Raw genomic sequence first — 16,323 nt, 5'->3', positions numbered from 1 at the left:
CATAGGCGACGCTTTGAAAATTTTTACAGGTTACCAGTTTAGAGTTACAGAGAAGGTCTAGTGCTAGAATTGTTGCACACGCTCTAATGCATGCCACGATACCTCACATATGTGGTTCAAATGGCGTTTACATACGTGGGCAGGACTTACGTGTGCTTTCGCTTCTGGGTGTGAGCTACCAGGGACAGGGGCGTTTTACTTTTTTTTTTTTTTTACTTATTTATAATTTTTTTACACATTTTTTAATTTTTTTTATCACTTTTATTCCTATTACAAGGAATGTAAACATCCCTTGTAATAGGAATAGTGTGAGACAGGTCCCCTTTAAGGAGAGATGCAGGGTCAATAAGACCCCACATCTCTCCTCCAGGCTGAGATTGTGAAAAAAAATTCACCGATCTCATGCTTACTAGCCGCAATTGCGGCTTTGTTTACTTACGGGTACCCGGGCGTGACGTCATCACATCGCGCCCGGGCCTCCAATGGTCATAGAGATGACTGGTGACCATCTGGTCACCAGTCATCTCTATGCTTCCTATCCGGCGCTGGGCGATTCTTTCTCCGGGCCCCCGATGGCACGGGAGAGCCCGGAGAAGCACCGGATGGCGGCGGGAGGGGAAGGGTGTCCCCTCCCGCTGCCTATAAGAACGATCAAGTGGCGGAACCGCCGTTATGATCATTCTAATGGTGTGCAGGATCGCCGCCGGCAAACAATGATATCTGAATGATGCCTCTAGCTGCAGGCATCATTCAGAAATCACCGCACAAAGTCCAGGACGTCATATGATGTCCACCCGGGATGGGAGATCCCCTCTGTGGACTATGTGCGGTACTTAAGTGGTTAAAGGGGCTCCCGGATTTCGATAAGCTCCCCGCCCGCAGACCCCGACAACCAACGGCCAGGGTTGTCGGGAAGAGGCCCTGTCCTCATCAACATGGGGACAAGGTGCTTTGGGGTGGGGGGGCCGCAGAGCGCCCCCGGCCCCAAAGCACCTACCCCCCCATGTTGGGGGCATGCGGCCTAGTACGGTTAAGGAGGGGGGCGCTTGCTCGTCCCCACCCCCTTTCCTGACCGGCCGGGCTGGGTGCTCGGATAAGGGTCTGGTATGGATTTTGGGGGCACCCCGCGCTGTTTTTTCGGCGTACGGGGGTTCCCCTTAAAATCCATAGCAGACCCAAGGGCCTGGTATGCTCTTGGAGGGGAAACCCATGCCGGTTTCTTATTTGAAATTTGGCGTGGAGTTCCCCCTCAAGATTCATACCAAACGCAGATGACACAGTGCGCTGCGATTACCTGCGGTTAGGTGCCGATAGCTGCGCCAGATCGCACCTGGACGCATTCAATTCTATTCGCACAAAACCGCAGGTAACAAAATCGCAGCCAAACGCAGTGTGTGAAGGGTGTCTGTAACAGCTGCAGCTACTTTAAGATTCCATTTGAAGCATATATTTTAACAAGCACACTTACTAATCGCTAATTTTTATTCACAAAATATAACATGTAACAAAATATAGTTTTCTTAGAATCATGACCATATAAAATAAATCAAATCTACAGTATCTTCACTGAAATGTCTTTCAACCACAAATGAAAGTACTTTGAGACTCCTTTGTATTGCTCTTGGAAAATAACTCTTTCAACACAAAACATACTCTTACATTTCATTTTTGGAAGAAAAACACTTCAAACCATACTGTGCACCACATCCAAGCTCAAAAGACAAGCTCACCAGAGATGAATGACCTTAATAAATCAGGTCAGGTGTTATCTATTCTTCTACTTCACTATTCCCTTAAGGCCTGATTCAAACCTATGCATTTTTAGTTATTTTTGAATTTTGCAGATTTGCACTACAGAACGTGTTCCATGGGAAACCATGTTAAATGGACTGTAGTGAAAATCTGTAAAATGCAAAAAGGACTAAAAATGCATAGGTGTGGACCAGGCTTAATAATGCAAAAATAAATAGAACTGTGTCTTGTAGTGCATTTTTTATGTTTTTTTTGTGTTTTTTGATCTGCCCAACAACAAATTGGTCAAGAAGTAAAAGATAAAAGTGAACTGCCTAAAAAAATGCGTGGAAAAATGCATGTGCAAAGGTGCAAAACACATACAACAAAAAGCATTGCAGAAATGAATCAAAATCAAACTAACAAGGTGTGAACCAGACCTATAAGTGCATCAGGTGACTCCTATGTGCCTGCCATGGCCTACTGTAGTCACGTGACTTTCAGGGCTGCTGTTAGAAATCACAGGGCCCCATACAGCGAACTTGACAAAGCCCCCCGAAAATATCAAATTACATTTTACTAAAATGCCATGGTTGCAATGCTGCTTTGCAGCCATGGCAGAAATGATACCCTTGCTACCGCCCCCCTGACACCCTTTGTTATACTGTTTAAAAATGCTAAATGGTAATTTTACCTTGCGAGACTATGAGCCAAGTGTTTGGCTTGCAGTTGCAGAGCGGCCCCATTGAACTCAACGGGGAGTTTGAAAGGTGGTGCTGCCTTTCAAACTCTGCAGCCTGCGTTAAAAATGTTGCAGCTGCGTAGTAAAATATTGCACCCACAGCATGTATACAACCCTGTCTGACCATATTGTTAGGATTTGGGTGCACAGCCAGGTACAACGGTAAATCCATGGCAACCCATGTGAAAGAGTCCTTAGGCCGCATTCACACTCTGCATCTCCTGAATGTGTGGCAAAGTGCATGGGAAGCGCACGCTTTTCATGCATTTTTAAAAATGCACTGCAAACTCGCATAGCACTTGTGGTTCCATTAAATGTTAATAGCACCCCAAAAAAAGTTTGAAGCGTTTTGTCATGTGGCAAACTTGCAAAGCTGCATGTATGAAAAAGGACTAGAGCTTCTATGGTGCATTTGTCAAATCTAAGGCCGCCCATTTAAGTGAATGGGCTGCCCTATGTGTGGAAAAACAAGCTAAAAAAAATGTGAGCAGGAAAATGCATTGTAAATGGAGTCTCAGGGTTGGCATATAGATTTACGGCGAACACAGAGCACAGTGTGGAGGTCGGCAGAGCAGAGTTTAGGACTAAGGGAGGAGGTGGAGCAGGTAGAAAACTTCTTCCCTCTTCGATTACTTGCAAGAGATAACAGTGCTGATCACAGGGGAAGAAGAGTTTCAGGATCCGGCAGTGTAAAGCTTTCATTGCAAAGGCAGAGAGAGACCCTGCAGCTGTCCCTGCTGCTCCAAAATTGGGACAGCCCAAAAACAAAGCCAGCATGGGACAGCTTGCTAAATGAAGGAACTACTGGCAAGTATTTAGAATTGATCATCTGCAGAGTAGCCACAGGGAGAAAGCTGACAGCACTGTCGGGTGTTCCACAGGCAGTACAGCCGGCTCTCCTCTCCCGCAGGTACCCGGGACCCCTTTTGAACTGCTTTGGCTCGGGCCCTGTACAGGAGGGCTAGCTGTATTGTCTTATCAGTGGCCCTGGTGACTGTCATGAGCTAGAACCATTAATGCCATGAGCCAGTCACATGATTGACATTAGTCAATCATATAACTGCCATAAGCCAGCCATGTGACTGTCATACACCAATAATGTGACTGCCATGAACCAATCATGCGAGCGCCATGAGCCAGTCATGTGAATCCAAAAAAACTGTTATGTGACTGCTGTAAGCCAGCCATAAGTTTGTGATAAGCCAATCATATGACTGCCATCAGTTAGCCATGTGACTGCAATCTGACAGCCATGCAAGCTGGCAGCTATGTGTCTACCAGAAGCCAGTCAAGTGATTGTGATAAGCAAGCCATGTGACCACCATGAGCCAGCCATAAGAACACTATCTGCTATCTGACAAGACTGTCATGAAAGGTACATTGTAAGGCTTGCATCAAATTAAAGTGATAGAAAGGTTCCGAAATAGGCTTATTTAGTCTGATATACATATAGATATCTATAGATATAGATATTGATATCTATATGTAGATATCTATATCTATAGAAATACCGGTAGATATATCTATAGATTTCTATATCTATAGATATAGATATATCTATATATATATATATATATATATATATATATATATATATATATATATATATATATATATATATATATATATATATATATATATATATATATATATATATATATATATATATATATATATATATATATATATATATATATATATATATATATATATATATAAAACACAGAATGTTGGTAGAGTCATATGTTGTCCTTTTTTTTTGTTCTTCATATAAGATAAAGATTTACTTGTTGCTTTATCATGTTCTGCTTTTGATGGCCAATACATTTACGCAGACTGTTATTCTTATTCTGTGCTAAAATCACTGATTGTATATGTAATTACAATTTAAATTACATGTAGTCACCCAAACGCAGCCCAGGAAAAATAACAGCTCATGAAAAATAAATGTACAATGATCCCTAATCATATTAATATTTTATGCTTTTAAATCATTACTTTTCAGTTACCAGCTACCATTGGGACTGTTTAACATGCTGCATAAAATTGATTATTCGGCCACTAATATCACAGATAAGCAATGTAACCACCTGTAAAAAAAAAGGTCTAATCATCCAAACGTATAGTCATTTTCAGACAAAAAGCACTTTTTCTGCAGCTGGTAAAAGCAAATTGGTAGGCTTTTTACAGGATATTAAATGCGAGAATGAAATTAACGTAATTTCGACAGATTTAATGCTTTGAATTTCAAACAGAATAGAGACATTCAAAGGTCATCAAAAATGTAGTGTCAGTTATCAATTAGATGCTACTCAAAGGGAGGCATAGTCTAAAAATGTATTTTTTTTTCTTCCTCTTTTCTCCTCTTCTATGTACCTTGTAGACTGTCCTAAATAGATATATATGCGCACACACACACATACATGCATGCATGATCATTGCGTGTATGTGTGTAGGTGCTAGTTTACTTTGTTATATACTTAACAATTGCATTGATTACCACCTGTTCAAATATTATTATTAGTTTCATATTTTCTTTTTAGGGTTTCCTGTCCTGTCTTGAGGAGGGTGGCATTCGACTTGTCCCGACCACGCCCACCCCCGCCTGCCCTGCGTGCTGGGTCACGCTTGGCCCTGGTAGGTTGGACTTGGTTTCTCCCGCCTGGGCGGGTTTGCCCTGCCCCGTTCTGTGGCCGCCCTTCCCCCTTTCTTCAGCCTCCCGCCTCCTCTCCCTTGCCCTGCCTCCCCTGTGTTCCATCCTGTGGTGCAGGTCCCGACACACATGTGTGACCTTTCGTAGGCCCAATAGTGATTTGGCCTCTTGGTTTCTGCCCTGGAGTTATTTCTCCATCTGACCCCGGGGCCTGTTCCTATTTTCTTCTGCCTTCCCATCTACCCAGGATTGCTCTCGATGGTGTGACTCGGTGTCTGATCCCGATCTGTTTTTTGATATGTGTCTTGGTGAGTGGCATTTCGATTTTTGTACATCATTGTTTATTATATTGTTATGGAGGAGACCATGCACCCCCACTTTTATCCTTATGTTGGGATGGACAGGTCCGCTTTATGATTATGTTTGTTGTTTACTTTTTGATTTATCTGCCTATATTTTCTTCATAGAACCTATGTCTGCGTAAAAACATGGCTCCCTGAAGAAGACCGCTACTACGAATGTCGAAACGTGTAGGGGATTTTTTCGCACATAGTGCTTATATGCATATAGTACTGTTCAAATTTGAATTATCATTGTTACCATGTTGTGATGTATTTCTTTGCTTTTCTGTTTATAGATTGATTTTATCAAAGCTCATATCCTGAGTTCCCTTTTTTGTCTAGGGGCTCTTTTTTGATACCCTATCAATAAATTTATACTTTTTTACCTACTTGTACATTATTTATACCGTGCTGAAACACAAATCCCTAGGGGTAAATTTCCTTTTCTTCAAGTATTATCAGGGGTGTGAAGCATCCTTTATCCATGGGTTGTAATACTGCTTCTTTGCTAAAAATGTATTCTATTAACCATTTACATTTACCTCATTTGACTATATACCGTATATATTTATTGCAAGTTGTACAGGTGGTTGGATGCACAGTGGTGCTTGCTGCTTCCTATAGCATATAGATTTGAGTAATAGGTGGTTTGCATGGTCTAAAAGTGTTTTTTATTACCCATTTACATTTTCCTCATTTGACTATATATATTTATTGCAAGTTGTACAGGTGGTTGGATGCATAGTAGTGCTAGCTGCTTCCTATAGTATATAGAGTTGAGTAATAGGTGGTTTATATACAGGGACAGCCCAGAAAGTTTTTTCACTCTTATAAAATGGAGGGTTATGCCCTGTACACACGATCGGTCCATCCGATGAAAACGGTCTGATGGACCATTTTCATCGGTTAACCGATGAAGCTGACTGATGGTCAGTCGCGCCTACACACCATCGGTTAAAAAAACGATCGTGTCAGAACGCGGTCAAGTAAACCACGTACAACGGCACTATAAAGGGGAAGGTCAAATCCTATGGCGCCACCCTTGGGGCTGCTTTAGCTGATTTGTGTTAGTAAAATACGTTTTGCGCATTTCTGTCTGTTACAGCGTGATGAATGTGCTATCTCCATAACGAACACTAGTTTTACCTCACTAATTTATAAGCTGCCATTTTTCTATGGTTTAAACCATCTTACCTCTTTGTTAGCAATATAAACTAACAGGGATTCTAATTGTTCTCTACTCTATCCATCCCACTGGATATTGCATGAGTTAAAATACTGCATGGTTTCATGAGATAAATACTATATTTCGGAAAAATACCACATGCCGTATTTTAGAATTGTTTTTTAGTAAATGCCTAAATTTTTTTTACAGCTTATTGTCGTCCTATGAACAGATACTCCAGTCTCTGCTGTGGAAGTCTGCAGCTCCTCCAGTGTTACTTAGGATTTGAATGGATGAATAGAGCTCACTGTCATGATAGAAAAAGTTATGTCTAGATGAGTATATAACACAAATTCTACTACCTCACACAACAAACTTTGCATATGAACTTCAGTTGCCTCGACTGAATTAGAGAAGCTTAAAAGATACAAATGATATACATAGTAAAACATCAAACAAAGGCGATGACGGAGGGTAAAAGGGAGCATGGTGTTGCACCTAAAATGCATTGAATGTTTTTATATGATTTTATTTTTTACCAACCATTACCTTGGACTCTTTCATCTAGCAAATTTCTATATTTCCATGCCATTTAAACTGTGATATATCCATTTGAGTTTGCATTTGATTTTCTACATCAGCTTGTTTTGGTTTTATCATCATAATAATTTTCACTTGTTATTGGTTACTTTTAGCACTATGCTAATATACTTTGTGTACTTTTACAAATATGCACAAAACATTTTTTATTTTTTTTTTGCATTGTAGTTTTTGATTAATATTACAGGCAAGAACTGCTGTGCAGTTATTCATTTCCCTAGTGATTCAATTGTTCTGCAGCATACAATGTCATGGCATAAAACACACAGCAGAATAGTAAAAGTGATCAGCACAATCCATATATTATTTCCTATATTGTTCTTATTCATAAGTATATAACAGATACAAACTTATTATGATTTTTGTTCGCGTCAGGCAAAAAACTCTAATTAGGTAGTAAGGCTAACATAGACATTAGACAGCATTCACCAGACTCAGAAAATATGTTTTTCCAAAAATTGTAACAATATTTCCTGTCGAAAAGAGCAGTCATTCACAAAACGCACTCACAAAAGGTAACAAGTACACAAACCGTGCAAGGATAGTGTGAACAAAGGTTTAAAATAGATTGTCTTGAAGAGCTCCTTGGCCAATGGTCTCCAAACTGCGACCCTTTGCTTGCTTTCATCCAGCCCTTGGGGCACTATTTCATCCACTGATACCAACAATGGGGCATAATTCCCCACGTTGACATCAATGAAGGGACACTATTCCTCACAATGACAGCAACAATAAGGCACAATTTCTCCCAATGACACCCACAATGAGCCCAATGACACCAATGATGGGGCACAATTCCTCCCACTGACACCAATTATGAGGCTCAGTTACTCCCACTGAAACAAATGGTGGGTCACTATTCCTCCCACTAACATTGGAACCACAGTCCAGCCCCCTAAAGTCTAAAGGACACTCAATTGGCCCTATGTTTAAAATGTTCGGAGACCCATGGCCTAGGCTATAGACATTAACATATTTACATATTCTTAATAAGCAGTAAATGATTTAATAAAAATTGATCTCTGTAGCTGCAGAAACTCTGGAGAAACTTATCTTTAAAATTCACAACAGGGGCATTAAAATCATAGCGGGCAGCATATGGATTATGGTTGTCTCCAAAGGACCAATTGTATCTGTAAGACTATATAAATGTATCTAGGGCTTTTTTTTTTACCAGGGAATGAGTGGAGGAACTCAACCATGCTCCCAAATGGTGGGTGGTCAAATTGCATTAACATTGGGAAGATCTTTAAAGGGCAATAAATACCAGGAGTGCATAATGTGCAGCGTTCAAGGGTGTGCTACATACAGTGTGCAGAGTTCAGGATTGCGCTGTGTACAGAGTGCAGGGTTAAGGAGTACCCTACATACAGAGTGCAGGGTTTGGGGTGTGCTATGCACAGTGTGCATGGTTCAGCTCTCTTTCACAGGTTGATACCCTATCCAACACTGCACCTGCACCTCCCTTGTCCCTGCTATGAGTGCAGGGCAGGCAGGGATCTGAGAGAGCTATTGAGAAGAAACTATCCTTGTAAACACAGTGGTAGGGTGGAGGGAGAGAGTCGGAAGTGACAGAACAGAGTTCTGCCACGTCCTGGTTGAAAAAAGTCCTGGGTGCGAGGGACACATGAAATGGCCTAGACAAATAAAAAGATCTGCAAGCTGTTAGAAACTGACTAAAACCCCCCAAAAATTCAGATTTTCTGTTGTGATCTGCGAGGATGAATTGATCATGGTGTCTGCATCTACAGAGAACAGTAATGCAGCGTACACACGACCGTTTTTCGGAATGTAAAAAATAAAATTTTCAATGGTCTAGAAAAACAATTTTTTTTTCAACCCCATTATTGTTAAACCGGCCTTGCCTACACACGATCGTGAAAAAAAAAATACTCTAGCAAAGCGCGGTGACGTACAACACGTACGACGGCACTATAAAGCGGATGGAGCCACCTTTGGGGCTGCTTTTGCTTGATTTTGTGTTAGTAAAAGACGATTCACGCTTTTCAGTCTGTTACAGCGTGATGAATGTGCTATCTCCATTATGAACGCTAGTTTTACCAGAAAGAGCGCTCCCGTCTCATAACTTGCTTCTGAGCATGTGCGTTTTTTTCACGTCGTTAAAGCCCACACACGACCATTTTTTACGACGTTAAAAATATCAACGTTAAAAACGACATGAAAAATTTGAGCATGTTCTAAATTTTTAATGCCCATTTTTTACGTCGTGAAAAATGCTCTGGAGTCCACACACGGTCGTTTTTAATGACATTAAAAAAACGTAATTTTTTACAACCCGAAAAACGGTCGTGTGTATTAGAGTTTGTTTTTAAAAAAAATTGGTGCTTGTTAAATGTTGTAAACATTTTAATGTACATAGGCTGCACACTGGGGCATTTTAAGATGGAAACAGACATGAGCAAAAATTATTCACCAAATGGAAATTGTCTCAAACAATTCCAGTTCTAAGGAGCAATTTGCCAGTGACATTTTTGTAAAAAGGTTGTTTCATATGAACGATCTTTGCACATTATTTCTTCAATGAACATTCAACTATTTAACCTTACTAGTTTCACAGTACATTTACTCAGCATGCATGTCTAAAAGAACAATAAAAATGGTAATATAAGAAGTAAGAAAAACAAGTCCACTTTGCTGTTCTAGATCCTGAAAATAAGATTCCTAACACAGAAAGACATTCCAACACCAGAGATAGGAAAAAGTGTTGTGTGTGATACTGTTCTTTAAAAAAACATTACATTGACTGCTTTAGTTCTGCTTTATGATGTATTGCTGTTCAGGGGCTCTGGGCTTCAGCAAAATGGCAGCCTCCAGCAAGAAGAAATAGGAGCAATACTGGAGGCAATTCTTTTTTATCAAGTTGTTATGGGTAAAGTCCCACATTAAGAAACCAATCATGTTCTTGCAAAAATCCTGTTTAACTTATATGTGATTGGTTATTTAAAGTGAGCACAGGTTCACCTTTTATAAAATTCAGTTTGCAAAGTGATCACACACACTTTTTAAATAGGACATTCACTCTGCTAAATAAACAGCCAATATTCTTTTAGTAAGTCAACCCCAAATTATTACTATTCTGTATGATTATACAGGATTCATTTACTAATTTCAACATCTGAACCCAAAACACTATGAGTGCCAAATATATATACTATTTTAGGGCATCCATTTTAACTTTAAGGATAAATTCCAAGTGTGAATATCTTATACATAGTTACATTGGTCCAACTTGGACCAATGTAATTATGCATATACTTTATCTGTCCAATGCCCCTGGAAGTTGGAAATCGTGGACGCAAGCACACCACTACTACAGTGGAGTAGTGGTGTAGACATGTGCACACTGAAATATTTTGTTTCGGAATTTCGTTTTCGTCTGAAAATAAATTAATTTAGTTACTCCCGAAATTTGTTTTTATTTATTTCGTTTTTGTTAGAAATTGCATTCGTTCAAAAATCTGAATGAATTAAGGTTGAATCTGTCATTGAAGGCTTATGGTGTCTGTCGAATGTTCAAAGAAGATTCGACGGAGCAGCAAAACTGTATGACGCCACAATCGTACATTTCCGGTCGCGCCTTCGGATCGTAGATGCAATACTTCGGCGTCCGCTGGGTGGAGTTCGCGTCATTTTCCGCGTCGAGTATGCAAATTAGCTTTTTCCGACGATCCACGAACGTACGCGTGGCCGTCGCATTCTCTTACGTCGTCTCTAGTCGGATTTTTCCGGCGGATAGTTAAAGCTACTATTTTGCGGCGTATAGATAGACTTGCCATGTTAAGTATGGCCGTCGTTCCCGCGTCGAAATTTGATTTTTTTTTTTTTTGCATAAGTCGTCCGTGAATAGGGATGGACGTAATTCACGTCTAAGTTAAAAAAATTACGTTGTTGCGACGTCATTTCGCGCAATGCACGGCGGGAAATTTCGAAACGGAGCATGTGCAGTTCATTCGGCGCGGGGACGCGCTTCATTTAAATGAATCACGCCCCCTACCCGCCGATTTGAATTACGCGCCGAGAGATACACTATGCCGCCATAACTTACGGCGCAAATTCTTTGTGGATTCAAAGAATGAAAAAGTAAGTTACAGCGGCGTAGCGTATCTCTGATACGCTGCGCCTATCTAAATGTATGTGAATCTGCCCCCAAGTGTAGTGTGAAACATGTCAGCTGTCCTGGTTTTCATTGCTGTGGCTTGTAGTGCTTGTTTCTATCTTTTACTAATAAAGCTACGTTGGTTCGGAGTGCGGCTGTCCAATACATCTTTTTGTTCTAAAGGGCTATGCTAGGAGGTATCAGGAAGGAGAGATGGAAATATAATCTAGAAAAGATCTTTGTAGGACAATTGTGAAAAACTGGACTCTGTAGCAAAGACTATCATTTATAAATCAGACCAACAGATTTAATAGAAATAGGGAGTTCTCAAATACTTTCTGGCAAAGTAGTAAACAATGAAAATAACCCACCACCAGTGACTCCAATATTTGTTCCCTTAAAGAGTAATGCCGCTTAGGCCCCGTACACACGACCGAGTTTCTCGGCAGAATTCAGCCAGAAACTCGATCGGAGCTGGATTCTGCCGAGAAACTCGGTCGTGTGTACACTTTTCAGCGAGGAAGCCGACGAGGAACTTGTCGGGCCAAATAGAGAACATGTTCTCTGTTTCCTCATTGTTCAATGAGGAAAGTCGGCCCGCTTGATGAGGAACTCGATGTGTTTGGCACGTCGAGTTCCTCGGACGTGTGTACGGGGCTAGACACACGACCGTTTTTCATGACGAGAAAAATTAAATTTTTTAAATTGCTCATTAAAAACGTGTGTAGGCTCCAGAGCATTTTTCTTGACGAGAAAAATGGACATTAAAAATTTAGAACATGCTCTGTTTTTCTTGTCGTTTTTCACGTCGTCATTTTTCTCGTCGTGAAAAAACGTGTGTCGTGTGTACGCTTCAACGACGGGGAAAAAAAAGCGCATGTTCAGAAGCAAGTTATGAGACAGGAAATTAGCATAATCAGCCCAAGGGGTGGCGCCATTCGAATGGAACTTCCCCTTTATAGTGCCGTCGTACGTGTTGTTCATCACCACACTTTGCTCAAGCATTTTTATCACGATCATGTGTATGCAAGGCAGGCTTGAGAGGAATCACGTCGAGAAAAACTGTGTTTTTTTCCATGACATGAAAAATGGTTGTGTGTACGTGGCTTAACAGGCAGTGATAGAAACATCAGCATCTTAAATGTTCAGGTGTGGCTGTATCTGTGGTTCCACCTATTGGGCGCTATATAGTATAACTGTGTCTATGAAGCTCTGAGGTGGCAGCTGGTGGGTGGAATCACAGTGTGCAGCAGGGAGATACAGGCATCCATTATGCTCAGAAAATGCTACTGTCTATACAAGAGTATAAGAATTGGAGTAACCTATTGTGGGAATAGTGAGAGAGAGAGAGAGAGAGAGAGAGAGAGAGAGAGAGAGAGAGAGACTTGTAAAGCGCAACACATGCGAACTGAATCGCCTCTGGGCGCTGTATCCATTTCATGGGTAAGGAACCCCTTGACCTCAGAAGAGATGGGTTTTAATCTTTCTCCTGAAGGCCAAGTGGTCCGACTCCAGTCGGATGGTGGTTGGTAGTGCATTCCACAGGCGAGGTCCCTGGACTGCAAATCTTCGATCTCCTTTGGACTTGTATCTGGCCTTGGGTATCTGGAGGAGGTTTTGATTGGTGGATCGCAGAATGCGATTGGGGTTATGGGCTTTTATTTTTTCGCATAGATATTGGGGGGCGTTTCCTTGAATACACTTATGTATTAGGCAGAGTGCCTTGAAAGTGATTCTGTCTTTTACTGGCAACCAATGAAGGGATCTCAGTGAAGGTGAGATTGATTCCCATGTTTTTTTCCCAGTCACTAGTCAAGCGGCCGTATTTTATAGTAAGTATTGTCATAATATGTTTTTTTTTTTTGTGACAAAGTTTCTATAAGTATATTATAATTTCAAATAGACACATTCTTCTAGTCTCATAAATATGTATACACATCAATATTAATGTCCTATGCACAGTTATCTAACATGGCAACATTTTCATGCCAAGAAGTAATACAAAGTAATTATCTTTTAATGAAGGAGAACAGTTCACAGAACTATATGCACATAAAGCTTAAAGAATTAAAATCCTACCTTCCAATAAGCAGAAATTCACCAAGTACAGCTTTACGTTTCATAGCCATCAGCAGCCCTCTTACTGTCATTCCTTCGCAAAAACAAACCACCACTCTTGCTTTTGGTAGTCTCTCCCGAAGTTTACTAAGTAGCCGATCAAAGCCTTTCTCTCCAGCATTGCTATAGATTTTATCGTGATGCGCTATGCACAGGCCTTCTTGTGCGGCTAGTTCCTTAAAGGCTTCCATTCCACTTTCTCCATAGTTTCCTTAAAAAAAGCATAGACCTTATTTTAGTATTGTGGCAGTTACACCAGCATGTTCATTGTAATGTTTTGCAGTTTAATGAGGAACTCTGGGTAAATATAAAAGAACGCGCTGTATCATTTGATATGTTATTAGACATAATTTATCCAAGAGGCAAGGAGTGTAAGTACCAGACTTTCTCTTGGTTTAAGCCTCTTGCAACAAGTACAGCCCTGGTCACACAGAGAGGGAGGAGCAGCAAAAGTGCATGCTAAAAGAAGAGCATCCTGATAACAGAAGAGCACAGAGGGCCAGATTCAGGTACAATTACGTTACTCCTCGGCAGCGTAATGTATCCCATTTACGTTACACCGCCGCAGGTTTACAGCGTAAGTGCCTGATTCACAAAGCTCTTACCTGTAAACTTGCGGCGGTGTAATGTAAATCCGCTCGGCGCAAGCCCGCCTAATTCAAATGGGGCGGGCACCATTTAAATTAGGCGCGTTCCCGCGCCAAGCGTACTGCGCATGCTCCGTCGGGTAAATTACCCGACGTGCTCTGCGCTAAATGACGTCGCAAGGACGTCATTAGTTTCGGCGTTAACGTAAATGGCGTCCAGCGCCATTCATGGACGACTTACGCAAACGACGTGAAATTTAAAATTTCGACGCGGAAACGACGGCCATTCTTAACATTGCTTAGAACACCTAGGAGGTAGCCCTAATTTTACGATGCGTATCTCGACGGAAACGACGTAAATGTAGATCGACGAGCATCACGGACGTTCGTGAATCGCCGTAACTAGTCATTTGCATATTCTACGCCGACCGCAATGGCCTCGCCACCTAGCGGCCGGCCTAGAATTGCATCCTAGGATCCGACGGTGAAAGTCAATTACACCTGTCGGATCTTAGGGCTATCTATGCGTAACTGATTCTATGAATCAGCCGCATAGTTAGGACGGGCGGATCACAGAGATACGACGGCGTATCAGGAGATACGCCGTCGTATCTCTTTTGTGAATCTGGCCCAGAGTGACAGAGAGATAACTTCTTTAGTGTGCTGCATTCATATTTACTGTCTAGTCATAGGCTGTTTGGGGGAGGCAAGACTAAAAAAAATTCTTTAAAGTCGTAGTAAATTCTTATTTACAATTTGTACCTACAGGTAAGCTTATAGTAAGCCCTACCTGTATGAACAGTGAACATCTAAATGTTCACCATTTAAGAGATATTCACATCGACTATAGCTGATGATGTCACTGCACATGCGCAGTGATGCTCTGCATTCAGCGAACACTGAGTGCTGTGCCGTGATGATGACTCCTATGTGCATGCATGGGAGTGACATCAGCCCAGGCTGGCTATTCAAACAGCAAGGGGGCATGAACCTGGAGTGAAGATGGAATCGCTGGCAGCGGTGACAGCGCAGGGATGGAGGGTAAGCCTGCCATAATGTGCTATTAAAGTGGTTGTAAACCCTCACCCACAACTTTATCCTATGTAAATCAGCATAAAAACCCCAATGAACACTGCTTGTAGATATGTCCTAACTTGCTTAGTATTGTTGTTATCCTTTTTGTTCTTTAGAATGACGTCACTGGAGCATGCCCAGATCTCCCCTGATTTACGGCACACTCTGTTTGCTTGTCTGTCTGTTATCAGGACTTTCTACAGCACAACATTGAAATCCCACAAGCCTGCATAATCACTCAGGGCTTCCTCCTACACCCTATGTGACCATGTGACATCACATGGAGTGTAAACCTGGGCATTGGACTGAATTACTGCAGCTTTATCAGCTGATGCTGATCAGACCAACATAGGCAAACACTAGATAATCGGCACAAGTAAATACTATAAAATTAAACAAGTCGGCTATAAGCAGGAAAGCAGGGTTGCCATAGAAACATTGGATTAAGAAGGAGGCTTGGTTAACAGTATAGGAAGTGCTCAATGTAAGGGCGAAAAATACACTCTACTGTGGACTCTTTTTCAATGTAATCCTGGCACTGCATTGGAAGTTTGGTTGTCAGTCTTGTCCTTCAGCTTCCTTGTAACAGCTGCCCTGTTACTTTCATTCAACTGTTTACTCTGCCTCATAATATGGCATTCATTGCAGCATAGAGTAAGGGTGTATATTAACCGCTTCCCGACCGCCGCACGCACATATACCTCGACACAATGGCACTCCTGGGCAGAAGGACGTGCACGTGCGCGCCGCAAGCTCCATAAACCCAACCGTGGGTCCCGTGGACTTGATCGCCGCGGGGATACCCACGATCATCTCACGGAGAGATAGAGCGGGGAGATGCTAATGTAAACAAGCATCTCCCCGCTCTGCCTAGTGACAATAACACTGATATCAGCTCTGTGTAATCGAAGAGGAGATCATTCTCATGTCACACACAGCCCATCCCCCCTACAGTAAGAAACACTCACTAGGGCACACTTAAAATCTACACCCCCACCTAGTGGTTAACCTCTTCACTGCCAGTGTAATTTTTACAGTAATCAGTGCATTTTTATAGCACTGATCGCTGTAAAAATGACAATGGTCCCAAAAATGTGTCAAAAGTGTCCGATGTGTCTGCCATAATGTCGCAGTCATGATAAAAATCACTGAGCGCAAAAAATAAAAACCGCAGAGGTGATCAAATACCACCAAA

The 16,323-nt window shown here is 41.5% G+C and overlaps 1 protein-coding gene across 1 annotated transcript in view; it reads right to left on the bottom strand.

The window, feature by feature from the left end:
* The window catches only part of GRM1 (glutamate metabotropic receptor 1), a 442,426-nt gene that overhangs the window by 237,891 nt on the left and 188,212 nt on the right, over window positions 1-16,323 (bottom strand). Inside the window, exon 2 of the mRNA XM_040350871.1 lies at window positions 13,429-13,678. Coding sequence (XP_040206805.1) covers window positions 13,429-13,678 — 250 coding nt within the window. The remainder of the gene's footprint in view (window positions 1-13,428; window positions 13,679-16,323) is intronic.

Source organism: Rana temporaria, chromosome 4 (genome assembly GCF_905171775.1).
Source record: "Rana temporaria chromosome 4, aRanTem1.1, whole genome shotgun sequence".
Taxonomy (NCBI): domain Eukaryota; kingdom Metazoa; phylum Chordata; class Amphibia; order Anura; family Ranidae; genus Rana; species Rana temporaria.
The sequence above is the reverse complement of the archived record's forward strand: the minus strand, read 5'-3'. Positions and strand labels throughout refer to the sequence as shown.